Below are 27027 nucleotides of genomic sequence, written 5' to 3'. Positions count from 1 at the left end.
GGAGGTGGCATGAGATGAATCAGAGAGCAGAGCAGAAGTCCAGTCAAGGAGGGCCAGAGGATATGGACTTTAAGTGCTTTGGAAAGACAATGAATCTTGAAACTGGAGAGTAGTGTAATCATACATATCAAGTGTGCATACTTGTTTCTTGTGCACTGTTTTTTAAAAAAATTTCTTTGCTATAGAGGTAATTTTTTCTTATTTCTAATTTTGTAACTATATTTAATAACATGGTTGGAAATTTTAGAACTATAATTCTCAGGTAAGTGGAGCATCGTTATGTTATACTTTTTGTAAAATCATCATTGAACAAAATTTATTCAGCCCTGCATTAAGAGATATCACTATAATTAAGCAGAAAATATAGGCATATTACTTGAAGACTTTGTATTAACCTGACTAGGGTTGAACCTATTATTGATAAAACAGTTCCAGAAATATTCCAAGAATATTCTTGCTGAAGTGACCAATTACAACTTGTCCATACAGCAACATCACAAAAATAACATTTATTCAAGGGTCCCGATCAATGGCTTAAGCAGGTAGCACAACTTCTGCTACCTAATGCAACTAAGAACAGTCTAGTGCATCTCAGTTTGATATTTGAAGCCTAAGCATCCATCCTGTCACCTCAACAGACATAGGACAATTGGGTATATCCAAAAATCAACTCCTACATTTATATTGTACAATATTTCAGTAGTCATGTTCCCTTTTCCCTTTTATGTAGTCATGTTTCCAACATAGATATATGTTGTTCTGAGTTTTTTGTTCCCTAGTGGGCTGCTGAGGGTAACAGCAGTACCTGAAGCTCCTGAAGCAGTACCTGAAAACTTGACAAGCGTAAACAGGACAAGATTATAATTTTTTCCAAAACTAAATAAAAATGTGCCTAGTAATGGTTCACAGGTCTTTGAACACTCTGAAGATTTTAAGAGTTCCCTTTATAGCAGAGGTTCTCAAAGTATAGTCCATGTGGACTCCTGGGAATCCCCAAGATTCATTACACTACTCAGACATTATTAGCTTTTCTCATCTGGTTGAGATTTGTGCTCATGGTACCAAAGCAATGGTAGATAAAGCCATTGCTGCCTGAGCACAAACCACGGCAGTGACACTGAACAATACGAGTAGTCATTGTATTCTTGTATTCTTCACCACCACACATTTGCAGCAAACAAATACAGAAATACATAAAGTTAAGTGCCATTTTCACTTAGGAATGTTCTAGATAAAATAGCAAAAACTACTAATTTTAAATTTCAACTTTTGTGTACACAGCTTTCGAGTACCAAGATGAAACACAAAGAACACATAAAGCAGTTCTGTTGAACACCCAGATACAATGGTTGTCTCGAGGGATAGCATTTCTGCAGTTCTTTGCGTTGATTAGTTGAATTAGCTGCATTTTTTATGGAATACCATTTTTACATGAATGGATGACTAACAAATTATCATCAGTCAGACTTCAGTATCTGACAGTCTCTTGAAAATGAATGAAGTGAGCCTGTCACTTGAGGGAAAACAATCAGCAGTATTTGTTGCCAATGACCAAATTCAAGCTTTCACATGAAAATTAGAAGTTTGGAACCATTTATTTGCTACTGTGAGCATGACAGCTTTGCAATACTCAATGACTTTTTGATGAAATTGGGGTGATATTAATGAATGTGGGTTCTTTGGTATAATATTACAAAATATGTCAACTTATGGAAGATCTGCATAACTCAATGAACCAATATCGTCCACTGCATGATGATGCAAAATCATGCATGGGTAAAAAAATCCATTCAAAGTGCTAAAGAGACTAATGGATTTTAATGTAACAGTATGAAAATCTCATTAATGTGACATTGGATTCTACATTGTTACTAACCTTTAAGAAATCACCAATTTTTGAGTTTGGTGTAGTATTAAAGAAGAAAATCCACAGTTATCTGAAAAGGCTATCAAAATACTCGTCCCTTTTCCAATTACAAATCTGTGAGGCCAGATTTCTTCATATACTTCAATTAAAACAACATATTGCAACAGATTGAATGCAGAAGCAGATGTGAGAATCCAGCTGTCTTCTATTAAGCCAAAAATTAAAGAGGTTTGCAAAAATGTAAAGCAATGACATTCTTCTCACTAAAATTGTGTTTTGGAAGATGTAGTTAGTTTTCATTAAAATGTTATTTATGTTAACAGGTACTGAATTTATTATTTTTTAATGAGTTAATAAAGAATTTTAAAGTTTTTCCCATTTTTAATTTCTAATATAGTAAATATTTATATATGTAACTCATATAAACACAAACTCAATGGGTCTTTAATAATTTTTAACAGTATAAAGGAGTCCTGAAACCAAAAATTTGAGAACTGCAGCTTTAAAGAATACTGTCATTCCTGATTGCCCAAGCAGTCAGGCAAGAGGAGAATTTATGTCTAGGTTGTCAAGATTCATTACTGTCAAAATAGTGTCACTGCATTTTTCCCTTTATCCCTCTCCAAGTTAGCAGTAAAATGTCCTTCAAAAAATTAAAATAAAATTATGCTAGCAAATATGAAGCTACAATTTATCAGGCTCTTGAAGAATATTTAAAGCCAAGGTATCTGACATTGTCATGTGCTAATATCATATTTTAGTCATTTAATGAAAAAATACTGATATTCAAATTTTGCTGTTTTTAATCCAAAGTGTCAGTGACAATAGTGAATTGTCACATTAACAAATATGTTTTAATGAAAATTTAAACTCACCTGTAAATACATTTGGATGAGGGAAGTTAATAACAATAAGCTTCATCACCATTTCGGGATAACAGATGGCAATTAGCCAAGCAATCATTCCCCCCCAGTCGTGGCCAATAAGAACACATTTGCTATATCCTGTAATAGAGAAAAAAATGTTGACATCTTTGAAAAGAAACAGGTGGATGCATTATTACCTCATGTAAAATGGGTACACTTCTGAAAATAATCTTCCCATAACCCGACTGTAATTCGGCACTTTGTGCAGATACTGAGTTTGGTGTTTCCAAAAACCTGTATGTACGAACCACCTAAGTAGCTTTTTATTAAACTTAGGTGTCCAACCTCCATTCTAGACCTACAGATTTAGAATCTCTCCCAGGAATCTATATGAAAAAAAAATCGGAAACAGCTAGCCCAGCTCTTGTCCCACGAAACTGAGTTTGGGAAACCATGGTAAAGATTACACATAATTTGGTCATAAGCAAGATTATATTATGTCATTGATTTGCCTAGAAAATTGCATGAAGATGAATTTAGGCCAACTCTGAATCACCACAAAAGATGAATGAAATATGGCTGTCAGAAATCAATGTCTTTGAGTCTATTTTATTGTAATCAGACTAAATGACAACACTGCATTGACACCCCCAGACCTCATTCATTTTTTTTTCTTCTTAGAATATTGGCCTGACCTATGCTCTCATTAGATTACTGTAGAAAGAGCTTTAATTTGATTTCATGGCTTTCTCACTATATTGGCTCCATTAACATACCATGGTAGCAGCTGGATTTTAGTCAAAAGAGGTGTAGTAGATTCAATTATTGTTAAAAAGTATTTACTCCTCCCCTCTCCACACTGCCATAAAAGGAGTATACCTTTATGACCCCTTTGATATGAGACTTAGCCGTGTGATTTGCTGTGGTATGGTGGGCATATGACTTGACTTTGGGCTCAGCCATATTATTTGCTCTGACCAATAAGCTGCAAGCAGAAACTTGAAATATGCTTCCGCAGCTGGGCTCATCCTCTTGCCATTTCTGCCATTGCCAGGAGAAGAGAAAGAGCTACCACCAGGTAGCTACTCCCTTTAGCTTGAGCTCCAGTCCAACTCAGAGGGAGAAGCCAGTCCCAGCAAGACCTGTAACTTGAGGCAAAGACCCAGGGGTCCAGCCTACACTTGATTTGTATATCCATAAGAATATGAATAAATGCCTACGGCTATATGCCACTGAGTTTGGGATGTTTGTTACACAATAATATTGTGGCACTAGCTAATCTATACAAGAAAGACAGTGCAAGTGCTTCTGTATCTTATAACATTTTTAAATGAGTATTTAGATGTGGGTTCTAAAGAAATAAATTTTCTGAGTACAAGTATCAAATTTCTAATAATTAGTTCTGAAAATAATAAATTGCATTCATTAGATCTATTTTTAAAAACAAACTTTAAAGTTATTCTTGGCTGGTGGACTGAATAGTCATTCCATATTGAAATAATAGTTTTATTTTCAATTTCCTCTATAAATATTTTCAGCTGTACACTCGAAACCATGGTGACAGGATCCAGACAACAGCTCAGGTAAATGCAAAAGCCTTCCTCCCAAGAAATGAGGTTACCAATTCAGTTTGTTGACTGTTAGTCCCTTAAAAAGGATTAATACTGTGTTTTTTTTTAACTGACCTACCTAAAGAGTCTAAAATATCCTTTACATCTGTAATTAGACAGTCCAATTTATAACTCTCTCGATGAATGGGAGCATCTGTTTCTCCATAGCCTCTCAGATCAAGTGCTACAACTCGATATTCACTTTTAAATTCCCTTAGTTGGTGACGCCAAGAATACCTGCAGGAAATAAGAAACATTAAGAATACCGCAGTAACTAATCCAAAGAGTTACATTACAGCTTTTCTAAGTAGACAACTGTAAGAAACTTTTTATATTAAGAAAGGTTATGTAGGGGCACCTGGGTGGCTCAGTTGGTTGATCGTCTGACTTGGGCTCAGGTCATGATCTCATGATTCGTGAGTTTGAACCCCTGCGTCGGACTCTGTGCGGACACCTCAGAGCCTGGAGCCTGTTTCAGACTCTGTGTCTCCCTCTTCTGCCCTTCCTCCCTGCTCATTCTCTCCCTCTCTCTCTCAAGAATAAACATTAAAAAAAATGATAAAAAAAATAAAAGAAAGATTATATAGCTGTGTGTGAGCCAGAGGAAGGGACATGTTTGAGAAGGGCACATTGATGTTTTTTATTAAAATTTATTGGTTTTTTTTTTTTTTTTACCAGATCCAGTGGGATATAACAAAGGGACAATATTTACAGAAACTACAAAATATCTGATATTAAAACCAGTATACTTCTTTTTAAAAAATATTAATGTTTATTTTTGAGAGAGAGAGAGAATGCAAGTGGGGGTGGGGCAGAGAGAGGGAGATGCAGAATTGAAGCAGGCTCCACGATACCAGAGGTCCAGACATGGGGCTCGAACTCATGGACTGCAAGATCATAACCTGAGCTGAAGTCAGACACTTAAATGACTGAGTCACCCAGGTGCCCCTAAAACCAATATACTTCCATATGTACTCAAGAAATCAATTTCTAAGCTTTTCTTAAATAATGCTGACAACTATCAGGGAATCTGTACTTACAAATGCTTCTGTATTGCAGAACCATGTAATTCATAAAAAAACATTTATGAGATGAAGATATATTTCCCTAAAAAGTAGATTTTATTCACTTTACTCCACTGTAAATATGGCTCCACATTTTAGTAATCATAATTTACTTATAGATGAAAAAGTCTGAAGATTTTTAAAAAAGATTATCACTAAAAGAACCCAATATAACAACTGCTTAAGATAAACCTTTGTTTGCTAAAACAAAACTCTTCTGTGGAGAAGATCCTGAATGAATATAAACAAGTGTGATATTAAAAACATTTAACAGGGGCACCTGGGTGGCTCAGTCAGTTAAGCATTTGACTCTTGGTTTCGGCTCACGTCATGATCTCACGGTTTGTGAAATGGAGCCCTGTGACAAGCTCTATGCTGAGAGCAGGGAGCCTGCTTGGGATTCTCTCTCTCTCTCTCTCTCTCTCTCTCTCTCTCTGCCCCTCCCCTGGTTGTGTGCATGAGCACTGTCTCTCTTTCTCAAAATAAATAAACTTTAAGGACAAAACAAAACAAAAAAAAACCATTTAACAGCCAAAATGCTACTGGCACTGACCAATTAGAATGGCCAGAGTGCTCTTGCCAGGTCCTAGAGGCCTCTGCAGGGCCAGGTAACCCCCCTTTGCTTGGTCATGGAACTGCATTATTGAACGAAATATAGAGATCTGTGAGATTTTCTTTTCTTTTCTTTTCTTTTTTCTTTCTTTCTTTCTTTCTTTCTTCTTCTTTCTTTCTTTCTTTCTTTCCCTTTCTTTCTTTCTTTCTTTCTTTCCTTTCTTTCTTTCTTTCTTTCTTTCTTCTTTCTTTCTTTCTTTCTCTTTCTTTCTTTCTTTCTTCTTTCTTTCTTTCTTTCTTTCTTTCTTTCTTTCTTTCTTTCTTTCTTTTATTTTTGTGTAATCTCCATACCCAATGTGGGGCTCATACTTACGACCCTGAGATTCAGGAGTTGCATGCTCTACCAAGTGAGCCAGCCAAGGCACCCTGGTCAGTGAGATTTTCTTCAAACAAGCAAAATCATTTGGATAACAAACAGATAAAAAAAAAAGACATGGATTTTTCAAAGTGATTCACATGTTGTGGAATTTCAAATATGCATTTAAAAAATGGATCTGCATGCATATCTGTTCATGGAAAGAGTGTAGAATTATCTGACACAAGCCAACTGGGAGAAAAGATTTTTGGAGTGCAATAGGCAAGTGTACACAGGGATCTGAGATTATGAACTAATAGTGAGAGAGACTTCAATGTCAAGGGACACAAAGCAGTAAGATCAATGAAACAAATTATGTATTTTACATCAACAGGTCATTAGGAAGAGTGTCAGACATGGATACAGAATCTATGATCTGTTATTAGAATATCGATGATTTGTGAAAATCTACAAAAGCATTACCAATTAAGACACATTTGAAAATGTTAAAATAATAAAAAGTGTGTTTCTTAGTGAGGTCATAGCAATGCTATTAATTGTGTCTCTGGGCTGTAACAAATAAAGCAGTTTGTTTCCTTAAAGATACTCATTTGTCAACACATATGATATTATTTTTCTCATTAGCCCTACTTAAAATTTTCAATTGATTTTTTTTATGTCTTTGTAACTGAGGCCCAACTCTTCCCCCTTTAGGGATTATCTCATTCCCAATCAATAAAGTTCTACAGATTTAACCTTTTAAATATTTATTTAATCACTTTTCCCATCCATCCCTACTATCATTACCTTAATTCAGGCTTCCATTAATGCAGCAACCTATCGATTGATCTACCTGTATTTCATTCCCCTTAGCTCTATCTTCTACAAAACCAGAGGGAGGTTGTAAAAACAAACTCTGCCATGTAATTTCCCTGTTTAACATCTTTTCTTGAATCCCTATTACATGTATATATCAGACATATTGTGGGTTTGGTTCCAGACCACTACAATAAAGCAAAATATCACAATAAAGTAAGTTAAATGAATTTTTGGTTTCCCAGTGCATATAAAAGTTATGTTTACATTGTAGTCTGTTAAGTGTGCAATAGCATTATGCCTAAGAAACAATGTATATACCTTAATTTAAAAAGTATTGTTTGGGGCGCCTGGGTGGCACAGTCGGTTAAGCATCCGACTTCAGCCAGGTCACGATCTCGCGGTCCGTGAGTTCGAGCCCCGCGTCGGGCTCTGGGCTGATGGCTCAGAGCCTGGAGCCTGTTTCCGATCCTGTGTTTCCCTCTCTCTCTGCCCCTCCCCCGTTCATGCTCTGTCTCTCTCTGTCCCAAAAATAAATAAACGTTGAAAAAAAAATTAAAAAAAAAAAAAAAAAAGTATTGTTTGTGGGTCACCTGGGTGGCTCAGCCAGTTTAGCATCTGACTTCAACTCTGGTCATGATCTCATGGTTTGTGGGATCAAGCCCCGCGTTGGGCTCTGCACTGACAGCTTGGAGGCTGCTGGGGATTCTCTCTCTTTCTCTCTCTCTCTCTCTCTCCTTCTCTCTCTGCCCCTCCCCTTCTCTCTGTCTCTATTAAAAATAAATAAACATTAGAAAAAGAATAAAAGCAAGAATTGCTTGTGTAGAACTGTTGAATCACTATATTGTACACCTGAAACTAACACAGTGTGTTAACTACACTGGAATTAAAATTAAAAATGTTATAAAAATTAAACAAAAAGAAAAAGAAAAAATACGTTATTGCTAAAAATGTGCTACCCATCATCTCAATTTTCAGTGAGTTGTAATCTTTTTGCTGGAGGGTCTTACCTCAATATTGATGGCTGCTGACTGATCAGGGTGGTGGTTGCTGAAGGCTGGGGTGGCTGTGGCAATTTCTTACAAGAAGACGGCAATGACGTTTGACATATCAATTGACTCTTCCTTTCACAAATGATTACCCTGTAGCATGGGATGCTGTTTGATAGCATTTTATACACAGTAGAACTTCTTTCCAAATTGGAGTCAGTCTTCTCAAACCCTGCCTCTGCTTTATCAACTAAGTTGATGTGATACTCTAAATCCTCTATTGTCATTTCAACAATCTTCACAGCATCTTCACCAGGAGTAGATTCCATCTCAAGAAACCACTGTCTATACTCATCCATAAGAAGAAATTTCTCATCCATGAAAGTTTTATCATGAGATTTCAGCCATTCAGTCACATGTTCAGGCTCCACTTCCCATTCTAGTTCTCTTGCTGTTTCCACCACACCTGTTACTTCCTCCATTGAAGTCCTGAGCCCCTCCGAGTCATCCATGAGGGTGGGAATCAATTTCTTCCACTCCTGTTCATGTTGACATTTTGACCTCTTCCCATGAATCATGAATGTTTTTAATGGCATCTAGAATGGGACTATTCCAGAAGGTTTTCAATGGACTTTGCCCAGACCCATCAGAGGAATCACTGTCTATGGCAACTATAGCCATATGAAATGTATTTCTTAAATAATAAGACTTCAAAGTCTAAGTAACTTCCTGATCCATGGGAAGCACAATGGATATTGTGTTAGCAGGCATACAAACAACATTAATCTGGTTGTACATCATCAGAACTGCTGGGTGACTCCTGGTGCATTGCCAATGAGTAGTAATATTTTGAAAGAAATCCTTTTTTTCTGAGCAATAGGTCTCAACAGTGGGTTTAAAATATTCAGTAAACTGTGTTGTAAACAGATGTGCTGTTATCCAGACTTTGTTGTTCCATTTATAGAAAACAGAGTGGATTTACAATTCTTAAGGGTCTTAGGATTTTCAGAATCATCAATGGGCATTGGTTTAAACTTCTTAAGTCACCAGCTATATTAGAAACAAGAGAGTCAGCCTATCCTTTGAAGCTTTGAAGCCAGGCATTGACTTTTCTCTCTAGCTAAGAAAGTCCTAGATGGCATCTTCTACCAATAGAAGGCTACCTGTCTGCATAGAAAACCTATTGTTTATTGTAGCCACATTCATGAATTATCTGAGCTGAATCTTCTCAATAACTTGCTGCAGCTTCTACATCAGCACTTGCTGCTTTACCTTGAACTTTTCTGTTACGGAAATGACTTCTTTCCTTAAACCTCATGAACCAAACTCTGCTAGCTTCAAACTTTTCTTCTGCAGCTTCCTCACCTCTCTCACTCTTCAAGGAACTGAAGAGAATTGGGGCCTTGCTTTGAATTAGGCTTTGAATGAAGGGAATGCTGTGGCTGGTTTGATCTTCCATCCAGACCACTCCAACTTTCTCCGTACCGAAAACAAGGCTGTTTTGCTTTCTTATCATTTGTGTGCTCACTGGAGTAGCACTTTTAATTTCAAGAACTTTTTCATAGTATTCACAGCTTGGCTAACTGGCACAAGAGGCCTACCTTTTGGCCTGTTTTGGCTCATGACATGCCTTCCTCACTAAGCTTAATCATTTCTGGCTTTTGATTTAAAGTGAGAGATGTGCCACTCTTCCCTTCACTTGAACACTTAGAGGCCTTTGTAGGGTTGTTAATTGGCCTCATTTCAATATTGTTGTGTCTCAGGAAAGAGAGACCCAAGGAGAGGGAGGAAGATGGGGGAGTGGCTTACTGGTAAAGTAGCCAGAACACATACCACATGTATCATCAAGTTCACCATCTCATGTGGGTGTGGTTTGTAGCTCTTCCAAGACAATCACAGTAGTAACATCAGAGGTCACTGATCACCGAACACCATAACAAATATGATTATAACAATGAAAAAGTTTGAAATATTGCAAGAATTACCAAAATGTGATACAGAGACACAAAGTGAGAAAATGCTTTTGGAAAAGTGACTCTAACAGACTTGCACGACACAGGGTTGCCACAAACCTTCAATTTGTAAAAACCATGGTAGCTGTGAAGCACTCTAAAACAAGGTATACCCATACTCATAACATGCAGCCCAAGCTCGTCATTTCAGCAGACAAAAACCTGTAAGGTTTGACTACTGCCCAATCTTCCAGCCTGGTTACTTTATAGTCTTTGTCGTTTGCTAGCTAACAAAAAGAGCTCGCATTTATATCATTCTTACTACATGCCAGGCACAATTCTAAGTGTTTCACATATAGTGATGTTGATCTTCAAAGCGAAACTATGAAGTAGGTATTACCACGTTAGAGCTAAAGAAACATAAACACAGAGAGGTTAACTGTCTTCCCAAAGGTCACAGAATTAGCAAATAGCAGAGCCAGGATTCAAACCCTGGTAGTCTGGCCTGAGTCCACGGTACACTGCCCTTACTGCTAAGGCACTTGCAGTGAATAAACGCGGTGTTGCGTTTTGCTTTTGACTTTGTTCACCTGATTTCCTTTGTCTGAAACATCGTCCTTCTCCACCATTCCCCTCCTCCTCACAATCCTTGCTCTTCCCCTTCACTGAACTCCTTACGCTGAGCATGTCCACTTCCAGGAGACTTCCCAGGCCCCCCACCTTTACAGGCGGGTAGGGTGCCCCTTCACACTATCCCACTTGTATATACACTTTTCAGCATACTGGGCCTGTGTGTTATAATGAACCGGGGGTGTCTGGTGCTTCCACTCAATTGGGAGCTCCCTCAGCTCTCAGAATATTTAGTGTAGGCGCTCAGTAAAGATGTGTTGAATAAGTGAAACAACTAACGAATGAAAGCCCCGACAGTGCTAGAAATACCAGTTGTTCAATAAAGCTTGAACCGTGAGACAATGACAACTAAAATTCCCAAGCTCCTGCTGGGAAATTTCTATTCAGTGTCCATGAAAATGTGCATTGTTTGAATAAGTATCTGTGTCTTCATTTATAATTCATTTAATTAGTTGGGGCACCTGGGTGGCTCAGTCAGTTGAGCATCTGACTTTGGCTCAAGTCACGATCTCAAAGTTCGTGGGTTCAAGCCCCACATTGGGCTTTGAGCTGACAGTGCCAAACCTGCTTCAGATTCTCTCTCTCTCTCTCTCTCTCTGCCCCTCCCCTGCTCACACACTCTCTCAAAAATAAACATTAAAAAAAATAATTTTTTTAAATATTTATTTTTGAGAAAGAGAACACAAGCCGGGGCGGGGGGGGGGGGCGGGGGTGTGCGGGACAGAGGATCCAAAGCAGGCTCCACGCTGACAGCAGAAAGCCTGATGCGGGGCTCGAACTCATGAACCATGAGACCACTGTTGAACACTTAACTAAGCCACCCAGACACCCCCCAAAATTTATTTAATTAGAGATTTCAAGGCAGAAATTTGACTCAAAGTAATGTGTAGAATACTGCAATATTTTGCATTTAAAATTTCATTAGAGATTCTGCAAACATAATACCTGTGTATTTCATTCTCTTAATAATTTAAACTGCCTTACAAATAAATTCAACTATTGCTGTTGTCCATGAGCAGAACCAAACAATATCTTAACCATTTCTAAGAAATAGGGCAGCTGGTGGGCCACCTGTGTGGCTCAGTCAGTTAAGCCTCTGATTCTTGGTTTCGGCTCAGGTCATGATCTCACAGTTCATGAGTTCAAGCCCCACATCCCGGTCTGTGCTGACAGTGTGGAGCCTGCTTGGGATTCTCTATTTCTCTCTCTCTGCCCCTCTCCTGCTCGCTCTCTTTCTCTCTCTCTCAAAATAAATAAATACACTTATTTAAAAAAAAGAAATAGGGCAGCTGCTATCTTAATAAATGGCAAGTTAAAAAAAATGTTATCTTCCCAGAATTCATAAATAAAGCATATTTGATTCACACTTTAAACGGAAAAAGAAATCACCCCAGTGATAGACTGATGGCATTTCATTCATATGATATAAAACAAAAACGACCCCCCGACACAGAAATGAAACATACTACAAAATCAGTAACTCCTAAAAATATTACAAATAAACAAAGCTAGCTATTTTCATCCACATTTTTTTTCTAGGGCCTTTAGGTTATAGCAGAAGACACTTTTGAAAAGGCAACCTCTTTCCTAGTGATTACTCTTGACATAAGAGGGCTCCTGGTTTACCAGGCTAGTCACATTCAGATGTAAAATATCCTTTTCCCCTTCACAACAGAAAAAAGGCCACAGTCATCAGCCTCTGCTCAGCTGTGTGTACGAAGAGCCCTCCCTTGCCTCAGCACTTGAGTAATGACGAATGTATTCCATACAGCTGGTGATGAAGACAAATCAAAGAAACTGCCTGCATCAGCTCCAAATATTTTTAAAAGCAATGCAAATTGAGGTGGAGAGAGAGTGGGAGAAAAACCATCTTCTGACAATTTTATTTTGGGATAATTTAGCTAAAAGTCTCATAGATGTATCTGTTTGATGTTTCCTTCAGCTTTTAAGAAAGAACACCCAGAATTTTTATTGTTTCCATGTAACATCTGATATTAAATGTCACCAATTCTCAATAGCTATTCTTAGGTAATAGTGATAAATACAGATAATATATTGCATTTGTATAGTGCTTTTCTGTTTAAAATCATTCTGACACACATTGCCAATTTAGGATTATTTTGTTTTCACAGTATCAAATATTCTGATCTACTTGATCTACAGATAAGCTTATAATTTTATGTGTATTTAGGCAAAACTTTATTAATAGAGGAATAATATTTACACTTATTTTAAAAATTATTTTAAGTTTATTTATTTTAAGAAAGCGAGAGAGAAAGAGCAAGTTGGGGAGGGACAGAGAAAGAGGGAGAGAGAGAATCCCAAGCAGGATCCACGCTGTCAGCACAGAGCCCGATGTGGGGCTCAAACCCAGAACTGGAAATCAGACACCTCGGTTTGACTACATCATACCCTAAACCAAGACCTCTATGTTGAGTCTTACTTTGTCTTTCCTTCCAATCAAATTACCACTATTACCTATTAGGAATCTAGTCAATTCCATTCAGGTACTCCATTCAGAAAAAAGGCAGATTCAGAGTTTAAGACAAAGCTGTTTTGATTAAGCCACTTCAAGTCTCTCTCTCTTGGCTTTCCCTTCTCTTTTTCCCAAAGCCCCTTCTCTGGCATTTTCATCTTTTTTTTTTTTTTTTTTAAGTTTATTTATTTGAGAGAGACAGAGACAGTGCTAGTCATGGAGGGGCAGGAAGAGAGAGAGAAAATCCCAAGCAAGCTCCAAGCTGCCAAGTGGGGGATCATGACCTGAGCTGAGATCAAGAGTTGGACACTTAACCAATTGAGCCACCCAAGCATCCTTATTTACACTTATAATGTAAATTTACATTGGCTTGAAATGTCAAAGTTTTTTGTTTTGCTGTTTTGGGCTTTTAAAGAAGATAGAGACATGGGGTGTCTGGGTGGCTCAGTCAGTTAAGTGTCCAACTCTTGGTTTTGTCTCAGGTCATGATCACACGGTTTTGTGGGTTTGAGCCCTGCATCAGACTCTGCACTGGCAGCTTGCTTGGGATTTTCACTCTCTCTTCCTGCCCCTCCCTGACTAGCACTGTCTCTGTCTCTCTCAAATAAATAAACTTAAAAAAAAAAAAAGATGAAAATGCCAGAGAAGGGGCTTTGGGAAAAAGAGAAGGGAAAGCCAAGAGAGAGAGACTTGAAGTGGCTTAATCAAAACAGCTTTGTCTTAAACTCTGAATCTGCCTTTTTTCTGAATGGAGTACCTGAATGGAATTGACTAGATTCCTAATAGGTAATAGTGGTAATTTGATTGGAAGGAAAGACAAAGTAAGACTCAACATAGAGGTCTTGGTTTAGGGTATGATGTAGTCAAACCGAGGTGTCTGATTTCCAGCAATGTCCTTGTAGTTGCTTTAGGACTTTCCCTGAACAAATGGGTAGCTTTCAGATTAACAGCTGGGCAAAGCTCAGTAAATTCAATATGCTCTATTTGAGTAACCAAGTTATCAGGAGTTCATTGTTGTTGTTTTTAAATCTCCTGGAGTAACACATCCAAGACTTGACTTTACTGGAGCAAATGGGATTGGTATCCAGGGGCCAGTGCCAGGCCTCTCCTAGGCTGTCCCACTCACTGAAGATTAGAGGACATGTACAAGAACCACCAGGCATTTCTCTTTTGCATAAGAACTCTTATCAAGAGTAAATAATGGGATAATGCTCTGAAATATGTACAAGAAAGTATCATTCTTAAAATATGACAGAATGCATCTACTGTCCTAAATTGAAAGCGTATCACTGCTATTTGCTATTTAGCCCATCCCCCCCCCCCACCCCTCCAGCAACCCTCATTTCTCTGTATTTAAGAGTCTGTGCTAATTGCTCTTTGAAACAATTACCAAATGGTTCAGGAGGCTGTAGGTTTATTTTTATTTTATGTAGGAATAGTTGACTGTTCCACATGTAAGAAGTAAAGTTCCAGGAGAATAAAGAACATGGACAATTACTGGGGTTGGTGTGGGGTGAAGAGACAGAATAGCTTTTAAATCTTTCTCTCTAAAAAGTTAAATATCAACCCCTACCCCAACAGATCATGAATTTTATTTAGAATGATGATCCAAAATGTTAAGGTGAGGTGTTCTAACATTGTTAGCTAACTTTTTAACACCCTCTTGAATGTTTCTATAAAGTGTGAAATTTGAGGGGCGCCTGGGTGGCGCAGTCTGTTAAGCGTCCGACTTCAGCCAGGTCACGATCTCGCGGTCCGTGAGTTCGAGCCCCGCGTCAGGCTCTGGGCTGATGGCTCACAGCCTGGAGCCTGTTTCCGATTCTGTGTCTCCCTCTCTCTCTGCCCCTCCCCCATTCATGCTCTGTCTCTCTCTGTCCCAAAAATAAATAAAAACGTTGAAAAAAAATTAAAAAAAATAAAGTGTGAAATTTGAAAGATGAAAATCAGTGTATATTATCAGATAATTATCATTCCTATATACAAAGAACAAGCAGTAGAGGTTAGCTCTGAAGTTCAAAAACAAGGTGTGCCTTAGGTTTAAATGAGATGATCTACACAAAACACTTAGAAGAGTGCCTGGCATATAATAAATGGTCAGTAAATGTTAACTATCATCATCATCATCATCATCATCATCATCATCATCATCGCCAGAATCAGGAAATTATCTTTTTACAGGTCTGGGACAATGGCCTGTCCCCAAATTTCTTCATTACTATCACTGTTTTTAAAAATTAAATCCAAGTTAGTTAACATATAGTGTAATAATGATTTCAGAAGTAGAATTTAGTGATTCATCACTTACTTATAACACCCAACATGTGCCCTACTCAATGCCCATCACCTATTTAGCCCATCCTCCCCCACACCCCTCCAGCAACCCTCAGTTCTCTGTATTTAAGAGTCTGTTATGGTTTGTCTCCCTCTCTTTGTTTAATCTTATTTTCCCTTCCCTTCCTTTATGTTCATCTGTTGTGCTTCCGAAATTCCATGTATTAGTGAAATCATGATATTCATCTTTCCCTGACTTATTTCACTTAGCATAATACACTCTAGCTCCATCCACATCATTGCAAATGGCAAGATTTCATTCGTTTTGATCGCCAAGTAATATTCCATTATTTTACTATCACTCTTAAACCTAGAATTCCACTATCACATATTCACCTCCTTTAAAATTTTAAAGATTTTGAAAAAAAAATATTAAAAAAAAAAGGGATGGCACCTGGGTGGCTCAGTTGGTTAAGCATCTGGCTTTGGCTTAGGTCATGATCTTGTTGGTTCACGAGTTTGAGCCCCACATTGGGCTCTGTGCTCACAGCTCAGAGCCTGGAGCCTGTTCCATATTCTGTGTCTCCCTCTCTCTCTGCCCCTCCCCCACTCACACTCTGTCTCTCTCTCTCTCTCAAAAATAAATAAACATTAAAAAATATATTAAGGATTTTGTATCATCCCAAGTCCTGATTGAAAATGCAGCTAGCTCTCAAAGAGGTATGATCTCAAAGCACTTTAGTTAATACTTTATCAGTAAAAGGGACTTTATTAATAAATGCATGGAGGACATTAGTGCTGGCTCATGGATCTCCACATTGAGTGAATGGGAATGAAGGAAGAAAAGGAAACATTTACAGAATATTCTCTGGGGCTATGTAAAAGGCCTTCTGCGTATTTTACCTTTCTTTATCTTCACAACAGCTCTGCTAGATTATTGCAGATGATCGTGCAGGATCCTGCAGCAAGTAAGTGATTAAGCCAGAATTCACCGCCCATGTTACTTTATGCAGATTTGACTAAGGCTTCAGACTTACATCTTACTGTGAGCCAATCATATCAAGCACTCCACTAAACGAGTCCACATACATATGCTTAAATTGCACTGGGTTGTTTACCACCTAATTAAGTTGTCTCCAGATGGAAGAACAGATAAAAGTTTAACATGAAAACGACTTATGTTTATTCATGTAGGCAAATCCAAGGGGAGGAAAATCTTCGTGAAGGGAATATCTCAGAAAAAGACATCTATAGCCTTTTTGCTCTGGAAAAATGATGAGGTAAATGGGGTCTTGCCATCCTCCATTCTTTTCTTCAATGCCTAATACTTCCTAGTGTGCTGGCATTCTCAATGTATTTATTTATAAACTCTCTTTCACTGATAAAATGTTAACTGAAGTGTATTAGGGTCAGACCTCTTTCAGAACCAGGTACATTTTTAATCAGGACTTTGGATAACACAAAGTCTTTAAAACTGCGAGGAGGTGCAGAATATGTAATGGTGAAATTCTAGGTGTTAAGAGTGATAATAAGGGAGAAATCTGGGGACACGGCATTGTCCCAGACCTTTAAAAAGATACCATATATTCTGCCTTTCTGTCAGCTCAGAGAATATGATGATTTTTCATCCATTTTTTTATGGTTTGTGAACTGTCTCAAAATCATAGCTCTGTGTTATCAAAAATCCAGTTTTCTTTTACCACCATATGTAGCATTGGTTAAAAAGATTTTATTTTTGTAAATTTTTAAAAACGTTTTTATTTATTTTTGAGAGAAAGAGACTGAGCGTGAGTGGGGGAGGGGCAGAGAGAGAGAGAGAGAGAGAGAGAGAGGGAGACACAGAATCCAAAGCAGGCTCCAGGCTCTGAGCTGTCAGCAGGCTCTAACTCATGAACCACGAGATCATGACCTGAACCAAAGTCAGACACCCAACCGACTGAGCCACCCAGGCGCCCCCACAGGAAGATATTCATTAAAAAAAAAAAAAAAAAAGTTTATTTATTTATTTTTGAGAGAGAGAAAGAAGAGGACAGAGAGAGAGAGAGAGAGAGAGAGAGAGAGAGAGAGAGAGAATCCGAAGCCGACTCCACACTGTCAACGCAGAGCCTGATACAGGGCTGAAACCTACAAACTGTGAGATCAGGACCTGAGCTGAAACCAAGAGTCAGACGCTTAAGCGACTGAGCCACCCAGGCACCCCAAGATATCCATTTTTTAAAAGTTTAATCATATGTTGTTTTCATCTGTACTCAGGTTCAAAAGAGAACAGAACATTTTCTCCTAGGTAACTAACAACTATGTATTTTTGGTTATAGGTTTTTTCCTAACGTGAAATATTCAGGTCTTTCATTTGTCCTGCATTCATATGAGCCTTTTGCTACGTGCTGGGAAATAGTTCATTCTCAATTTCCATGAGCCCTCTCCTCTCTCTCCACCTTCCTCTTACCCCAGGCTTCACCCGAAGCTTCCAGATAAACAGGCACTCTATGCCTTTGGTTTCTTTCAAATCTCCTTTTCCTACCCAATGTTGTATTTTGCTGGCAGCAAATACTATAAAAACCCTTTTGTAGCTAGTTCAGAAATTTGAAACACTAAACCATACTTCTTTTAGTTCTCAAAAAAAAAAAAAAAAAAAAAGGCTAGCACCATGCACGTTCCTTTAGAATACAAGGAAAACCATAGGGAAGGATAACTGGGTAAGTGGGCATAGAGTAAGGTCCATGAAAAGTCATAACAAGACAATGACACTGTGATAAGACAAGTCCTTAATGCACAAGAAAAAGTTGGTTGGCAAGTTTACCAGAATTCTGGAAATCCATGAAGCAGCAGCATAAGTGGTTTGCCTCTTTCACCAGTAGCAACATAATGAAATCTTAACCCCGAATCCTGCAGTAGAAAATAGAGGGCATGGAATTTTAGTGATATCTTGTGTTGATTGTCAAAGTAAGTGCATTTAGTATTTCCATTTCATTAAAGAAAAAAACTTGCATTATTTTCAATATCAAGAAATAAAATAAATATTACTGAATTTCAAAAAGGAAAAAAGTCCCATGATTTATTAATAGGGCAAATTAGATTTACTTTTCTAAACATTGCTCTTTGTAGTACCTTCCCTCTTCCCGTCTTGTTCTCCTTACAAGGTCAATTTGTATGTTATAAGCTTCTGGAACAGTGTCACAATTTGTGACTTTCATCTTACTGATGTGTCACATTCCATCTCATTCAAATTCTGCAGGACATGTAAATAATTCTGATCTGAATTTATATTCCTGCCGTGTTTACCTCGTAGTCATGTACTTTTCTCAGCTTGCCCGTCAAGAGCTGTGCCATCAGTTATATAATTCACACCTCCTTTCCTTATTTTTAGTTCTCTCCTTCCCACATTATTATTTTAAGTTGAGAGTTGTATGTACTGTTCCCCTTGCCTCCTGCTCCTCATGTCATGTCAATGTATTTCTAACAGCAGGATGCTCTGAGTGCTCAAGACTTTTCTCTGCATGCGGGAGACAAGACTGCCCAAGGAAAATGAAAAGCATAGGAGTGAGACAGGAATACAGCAAATATAAGGCAAGCTGAAAAGAGGAAAATTGAGAAAAAGGCAAGAAAAGAAAACAAAAACTCAGAAAGAAGTGAAGAAAGAAACCAAGAACCAAAAGCTGAGCACAGAGACTGGGTGTTATATCAGGTAACCCAAGCAAAGGGGTTTTCAGATGTGAAGAAATCTTAAAAGGTCAATTAATTCAACCCCATCATTTTGACAGGTTAGGAAACCAAAGTTCAAAGATGTGAACATGGGTCATAAAGGTGGTTGGGAGCAGGGCTGTGAGCAGAACCCCATTTTCTTCTACCTTGCAGGACAATGTTCTTTTCCACTCCATGGTTCTGTCTCTGGGGCAACTCTTTAGGGTGGCCAGAGTCAGGGGAAAAGCATTATGAGGAATTCCAGATGATTCTTTCTCACTGCTTTTCTTCCTCAGATAACAAACCTGACTTTACCCTCAATTGCAAAATGCCTTTCTAGAAGTTCAGTAACTTCTGTTATTGGTGATGAATCTTGGCCACTTGATTGGATTTAGTGAACAAATACTTTATTGCACTTACCATGTACTAGGCGCTGTTCTAAGTTTTTGTTTATTTGTTGTCTTTTAAAGTTTTTTCCCCCATATATTAATTCCTTTTATTCTCATATCAACCCCAGGCTGAATAAGGGTAAGAAAAATGTGCCCGTGGTCTTTTGAACTCTAGCTGCTGGACACTCTAGCTCCTATTAGGAATCCTCCACTTGGTGACATAAATATCCCCTCATGTGAAGCTAGTTTTGAAAGTCTTGTGAGTCAGACTGCAGGGTGCATCATGAAAAGCTGTATCTCTTCACCACCTGGAGCCTCAGGAAATGGAATATCCATGGGCTGCCAGGAGGCTTGGGACAAGCATGAACAGTTCCAGTCTGAATGCATGGTTGACATTTGCTTTTTATTCCACTCCTTTGGTCTCTGACTTCATAAGTCTGCTTTCTTGCCCACAAACATATACCATTTGTTTATTGTTTCACACTGGTTAGGTCATCTGTGAACGCTCCATTCCGCTACTCTGAATAAAAGTCCTATTTCCAATGACTTATTCTATTTACTCTTTCAATCTCTAAAATTTGGACAAAGACAGCCTCATGAGACAGTAGGGCGCCTAGGAACAATCCTCTACAGCTGATCTGAGTTCTAAAGGGCAAAAAGGTGACACGAGACAGCTTTCTCTTACAGGGAGCAGAATTATTCTGGGCTGCAGGAGGGGACAGTAATATATATAGGACCCTGATGAGAGACCCTCCACATAACCTATTCTCAGTTCCTCTCTCTCTCTCCCTCTCACTCCCTCCCCCCCCACTCACACACACTCACTCACACACACACACACACACACACACACACACGCGCGCGCGCGCGCGCGCGCTAGCGCGCGCCCGACCCCAGTCCCGCCACACCTCGCCCCGCTTGCTTCCCCTTGGTATCTTCCCTGTCTCCGCCGCGCGCTCTGGCGAGACCCAGGAACCCTAAGGGACGCTGGGCGTCATGGAAGGAGCAGCCCCGCGCGCTCTGCTCTCGCGGCGGTCACGTTCCCTCCCGATACCGCCGGGCCGCGCCGGCCTTCACCTTGATCCGCACGTAGCAGTGGGTACCCAAAGAGGGGTCGTTCAAACACGCGGGAGGGTGTTCCCGGGCGACCCTCCGGAAGGTCTGAGCGGGTCCCTTGCCGATGCTCCACAAAAGTTTGAGCAGGTAGATGGAGGCGCAGAGCCCGCAGTAGCAGTAGACCAGGGACCAGAAGAGCAGGGACCGGATCGTGACCGTCAGGCGGAACAGGCAGTCCCGCAGCCTCGCCATCGGGTGGGGCCGGCGGCGGGGCCCGCTGCCCTTCCGAGGCGCAGGAGCGGCGGCGCTCACTCGGGCTGCGGAGCGAGACAGCCGGCGCGGCGGCGCGCCTCCCTGCGGGGCCCCGTGGTGGCTGCGCTCGGCCGGCGTCCCGTGGCCCGGCCGCGGGCTTCCGCGCTCACTGTGCGCGCTCGGGGCCGCTGCGCCCTGCCCGGGAGCACCGCGGGGCAGACCCCCTGCCTTGCGGGTTCCGCCCGGGACTGGGCGAGGGCAGAGCCCGGCCTTCCTCCGCAGAGACCCGGTTCGAAATTGCCAAACTGTGGGGAACATGAAGGTGAGACTTTCCCAAATCTCCGCTCTTACTTTGACCCGTGTTCAAGTCCTCTCATTGCCTGCTTGACTGCTGGAATTTCGTTAGGCCTTTTTCTGGATCAGAGAATTCTGGGGGCGCGCGGCCAAGAGAGGCAGTGAACGATTTTCATACTATATGACAGACGTTATTACTTTATTCATTCCTAACACTCTTCTGAAGGTGTTGATATTCTCCAACAAGGTTGAGAGTGGTTATCAGCCCAGCTAGGCCTCGCCGGTTCCAACGGCACGCCTCTGGAAACCCCTGGTCTGTTTTCCATCCCTGTAAGTTTTCCTTTGCAAGACTATTATATAAATGCAATCATGAAATGTGTAACTTTTTGTCTTTGGCTCCTTTTACCCAGCATAATGCATCTGAGATGCTACTACGCGGCTCCATATATTGTTTCTTTTTTATTGCTTGCTAGTGTTTCATTGAATGGATATGCCATATTGTTTATCCATTACCCAGTTAAAGGACATTTGAGTTGTTTCCAGTTTTGTGGTTAGGAATAAAGCCACTGTAAACACTCGTGTGAAGTTTTTTGGGTGAACTTAAGTTTTTCTTTCACGTGGGTGAGTACTTAGAAGTGGGACTTCTGGGTCAGGTAAAACGTGCATTTAACTTCATGAGAAACTGCCAAACTGGCTTCCAAACTGTACAACTTTGAATTCATACCAGCTACGGGTGGGAGTTATGGTTTGGTTATATTCTTGCAAGGAATTAGTATTGTCAAAAAAAAATATTTTCAATTGTTGTAATTCCAGGAAGTGTGTAGCATCTCATTGAAATTTTATTTTGCATTTCCCTAGTGACTAATAATGTGTGGGGATCTTTATGTACTTGTGTGCCACTCGAATATATTCTTCTTTGACAACGTGTCTGTTAAAATCTTTTACTCGTTTTTAAAAGATTGTGTTGTTTGTTTTCTTACTATCGAGTTCACGATTTATCTATATACTTTGGATACAAATCCTTTATCACACATCATGCGATTTGCAAATATTTTCCCAGACTGTCTATGCCTTTTCAGTCTTATAACGGAGACTTTTGAAGAGCACAATTTAATTTGTATTTTAAATTTCTATTTATGTATTTATTCTTTTAAAGTAGGATCCACACCCAATGTGGGGTTCAAACTCATGACCCTGATATCAAGAGTGGTACACTCCACTGAGTCAGCCAGGTGCCGCCCAAAATTTCTTAATTTTGATGCCATCCAGTTTATCACTTTTTGTCTTTTATAGATGGTACTTTTGGTCTTGTATGTAAGAAATCTTTGCATAACTCATGGTTAATAGGATTTCTTTCTCCTATGTTTTCTTCTAGAAGTTTTATGGCTTTATATTTTATATTTAGGTCTATGAATAATTTTTTTCCAAAACTTTTTACTGTTTATGTAAACATTTTTAATTGCACTATAGTTAACATATGGTGTTCTGTTAGTTTCAGGTGAATTCACCTGACAAATGCACTAATTCACCTGAAACTAATAGTGATTCAACAACTCTACATTACTCAGGGCTCACCATGATAAGTGTTCTCTTAATCCTCTTCACCTGTTTCACCCATTTCCCCCCCCCCCACCTCTTCTCTGCTAATCATCAGTTTGCTTTCTATAATTAAGAGTCTGGTTTTTTTATATATCTCCTTTTTTATTCATTTGTTTTGTTTCTTACATTCCACATGAGTGAATTCATATGTTATGAATTCAAAAAAAAATTTGAATTTGTCTTTCTCCGATTGACTTATTTTGCTTAACATTATACCCTCTAGATCCATCCATATTGTTGCAAATGGCAAGATGTCATTATTTCTTATGGCTGAGTAATATTCCTGTGTGTGTGTGTGTGTGTGTGTGAGAGAGAGAGAGAGAGAGAGAGAGAGAGAGAGAGAGAGAGAGAGATGTCTGTTTTATCCATTCATCTATGGATGGATACTTGGGCTGTTTCCATAATTTGGCTGTTATAAATAATGTAATAATGCAGGGGTGCCTATATCTTTTTGAATTGGTGTTATTGTACTCTTTGGGTAAATACCCATTAGTGGAATTACTGGATCATATGGTAATTCTGTTTTTAATTTTTTTTTTTGAGGAACCAGTTTTATGATCCATTTTGAGTTAATTTTTGTATAGGGTACAAAGTATGGATTGACATTTATGTGTTGCATGTGGATGTATAATTGTTTTGGTACGATTTTTTGAAAAGAGTGTTCTTCCTCTACTGAATTGCCTTTGTGCCTTTGTTGAAAATCACTTGATGTGCAGGACTATTTCTAAGCTGCTAGTCTGTTTCATTGAGCTGTGTGTCTGTATTTTCTCCAATACCACACTTGTCACTACTTTTGAAAGTAGTACGGTAAGTCTAGAATTCAGATGAGTCCTTAAACTTTGTTCTTCTTTATAAAAATTGTTTTTGGGGGTGCCTGGATGGCTCAGTCAGTTAAGCCTCCAACTCTTGATTTCAGCTCAGGTCATGATCTCATGGTTGTGGGACTGAGCCCTGCAATGGACTCCACACTGAGCGTGGGGCCTGCTTAGGATATTCACTCATTCTCTTTTTCTGTCTCTCTTTTTCTCATTCACTCATTCTCTTTTTCTGTCTCTCTCTCAAAATAAATAAATAAACATTGGGAAATAAATAAAAATTGTTTTGGCTACTCTTAAGTTACTTAACCTTTTCCAAAAATTGTTTTTTAGTATTTACTATTTTTAGGCAAAAATTGTTAATTGAAATGCATTGTATCTATTGATTTTGGAGAAAAGTGATATTTTAACAATATTATGTTATTCAGTCCATAAACATGACATATCACTCCATTTATTTAGATCTTTGATTTCTTTCATTAGTTTTTTTTATCATTTAAAACATGCAAATATTGCATATATTTTGCAAGATTTATACCTTAGTATTTCTTTTTTTATATTATTGTAAATGCTACTTTTTTCAATTTCCAGTTGCTTATTACTAGATTTTTGGTTTTTGTCTTGGATCCTGAGACCTTGCTGCACTCACTTATTAGTTCTAGTAGCTTTTTGAAAGACTGGGATTTTTTATGTAGATAACCATGTCATCTGTGAATAGAAACAGTTTTATTTCTTCTTTTCCTGTATGTTTGCCTATTATTTCTTTTTCTTGCCATATTGCACTGGCTAGGACGTCCAGTACAATAATGAGCTGGAGTGGTGAGAACGGACATCTTTACCTTATTCCTGATCTTAGGGTGCAAAAAGCATTCAGTCTTTCACTGTCAAACATTGTATTAGCTAAATATTTAATTAGATGCCATTTATCATGTTGAGGAAGTTCTTTTCTGTTTCTGGTTTTGGAGAGGTTTTTTTGTTTTGCTTTCTTTTGTTTTTCATAAATGGAGGTAAAATTTTGTCAAAGGCTTTTGCTTCTCGAGATAATCATAGTTTTTCTTCTTTAATATTTTTGACTTGGTTAATTACATATAAAATTTTTTAATGTTGAACCAACCTTTCATTCCCAGATTAAACCCTACTTGATCATGAAATATATATTTTTTGTAACTTGTTGAAATCAACTTAATACTTGGTTGATGATTTTTACATCTATATTTCTTATCTATTTTCTTATATATTCTGGAAGAATTTATATAAAATTAGTATTATTTCTTCCTTAAATGTTTGGTAGAATTATCCAAAAAAACCAGCTAGGCCTTGAGTTGTTTTTTTAATTCTTTTTTCTCAAAGATTTTAAAATACAATTTATTTATTTATTTAAAATATACTTCAAGGGCGCCTGGGTGGCTCAGTCGGTTAAGCGTCTGACTTCAGCTCAGGTCACGATCTCACGATCCGGGAGTTCGAGCCCCGCGTCGGGCTCTGGGCTGATGGCTCAGAGCCTGGAGCCTGCTTCCGATTCTGTGTCTCCCTCTCTCTCTGCCCCTCCCCCATTCATGCTCTTCTCTCTCTGTCTCAAAAATAAATAAACATTAAAAAAAATTAAAAAATAAAATAAAATATGCTTCAATATGTTTAATAGTTATAGAACTATTCAGTGATCTGTTTCTTCTTTGCTATTTTGTCTCAAGAATTTTATCCATTTCATGTAAGTTGTTGAATTTATGGCCATAGCACTCTTCATGCCCTTATTATCTATTGAATGTCTGTGGATTTGTGATGTCCTCCCTTTTACACTTGGCATTCATAATTTGTGTCTTTTGTTTTTCTTGGTAAGTCTGGTTAGAGGCTTATTTTATTATCTTTTTAGAGAAGAAAGAGCTTTTGGTTTTATTTTCTTTTTTTTTTTTTTTTTTTTGCTATTAATTTCATTGATTTCTGCTCTAATTTCCTTTCTTCTGCTACATTTAGGTTTAGTTTGCTTTTCTCTTTTTAGTTTCTTAAGATAGAAGCTTAAATGATTGATTTGAAATCTGTTATGTTTTAATGTAAGCATTTAACGCAAAAAAAAATTTCCTCTTAGTGCTTCCACTGCATTCCATAAACTTGAATATGTTGTGTTTTCATTTTTATAAAATTCAAAGTATTTTCTAATTCTTCATGTGATTACCCTTTTTACAATGTGTTACTTAGAAATGCTTAATTGCCAGGTATTTGAGGGGATTTTGCGGATATATTTTTTGTTGTTAATTTCTAGTTTCAATCCAGTATTGTCCAAGAATTGACCTTGGAAACTATCTATTCTTTTAAATTTGTCAAAGTTTGCTTTATGTCTCCGAATATGGTCTACTTTGGTGAATGTTCCAACTGCATTTGAAAAGTTGTTGTTACCTGGAGTGTGGTATACATGTTAATTAGGTAAATTGGTTGGCAATGCTGTTCAGGACTGTTCGGATCCTTACTGATATCCTGTCTACTTGTTTTATCAATTGCTGAAAGAAGAATGTTGAAATCTATCAATAATGGGGGATTTGTCTGTCTTTCTTTCTACACAATCCTACTGTTTTTGTTTTAGATAGTTATATTTTGGAGCATTTATAAATATGATAAAATGAATTTTTATAATTACCTCCATTTATGCCATTCTCAGTGTTCTTCATTCATTATATAGATACAAGTTTCTCTCTGGTATCATTTTCCTTCTATCAGAGAACTTTAACCTTTCTTGTAGAATAGGTCTGCTGGCAATAAATTCTTTCAGGTTTTGTTTATTTGAAAAAGTGTTTATTTCTCCTTCAATTTTGAAAATATTTCCAGTGGATATAGAAGTTTAGGTTGACAGGATTTTCATTTTAGAACTTTAAAGATGTCCCTTCATTGTCTTATGGCTTTCACAGTTTCTGATGAGAGGACTGCTGTGTTTTTATCTTTGTTCTTCTGTATTTAATGCCTTTTTTACCTTGAGTATCTCAATATTTTCTGTTTGTCTTTGCTTTTAGCAGTTTAAATATGATTTTTCCAAGTGTGTGGGATTAGGGGTGGGTGGGTATTTATCTTGTTTAGCATTTTATAAGCTTCTTGAATTTATGGTTTTGTGTCTTTCATTATGTGAAATAATGGAAAAAAATATACTAGTCTCTGTCCCTAGTTCCTGTCACAGAGCTCCTGAAACCCTTGTAATTTCCTAAGTGATGAGACCATTAGCAGCATCGTTTGTTCTAATATTTGCTCTTTAACCTGTACCTGACACGGGGCTCCTAAGACCTTCATAAACTCATAGTGGTGACAGCACTAGGAACATATTTTGTTCTAATGAGGTGACTCTGAGTGGGCTCCTGGATGGCTCCTGGATGGTGACTGGTTACCAGAAAGGCCAAGCCATTATTAGAAGCTTGGACTTTCAGCTCCCTGCCTCCTCCAGAGGGAGAGGGGCTGGAAATAGAGTTAATAATTGATCATGCCTATGTGAGGAAGCCTACATAAAAATCTCAAT

General features: G+C 38.4%; 1 protein-coding gene across 1 annotated transcript in view; it reads right to left on the bottom strand.

Moving 5' to 3' along the window:
- EPHX4 (epoxide hydrolase 4) overlaps positions 1 to 20826 on the bottom strand; it is a 41920-nt gene extending 21094 nt beyond the window's left edge. The window contains exons 1-4 of the mRNA XM_030326865.1: positions 20596 to 20826; positions 18249 to 18334; positions 4423 to 4580; positions 2743 to 2871 (exon numbers count right to left, since the gene is read on the bottom strand). Of these exons, the coding sequence (XP_030182725.1) occupies positions 2743 to 2871; positions 4423 to 4580; positions 18249 to 18334; positions 20596 to 20826 (604 nt within the window). The remainder of the gene's footprint in view (positions 1 to 2742; positions 2872 to 4422; positions 4581 to 18248; positions 18335 to 20595) is intronic.
- Between the last annotated feature and the right edge of the window lie 6201 nt (positions 20827 to 27027).

Source organism: Lynx canadensis, chromosome C1 (genome assembly GCF_007474595.2).
Source record: "Lynx canadensis isolate LIC74 chromosome C1, mLynCan4.pri.v2, whole genome shotgun sequence".
Classification (NCBI taxonomy): domain Eukaryota; kingdom Metazoa; phylum Chordata; class Mammalia; order Carnivora; family Felidae; genus Lynx; species Lynx canadensis.
The sequence above is the reverse complement of the archived record's forward strand: the minus strand, read 5'-3'. Positions and strand labels throughout refer to the sequence as shown.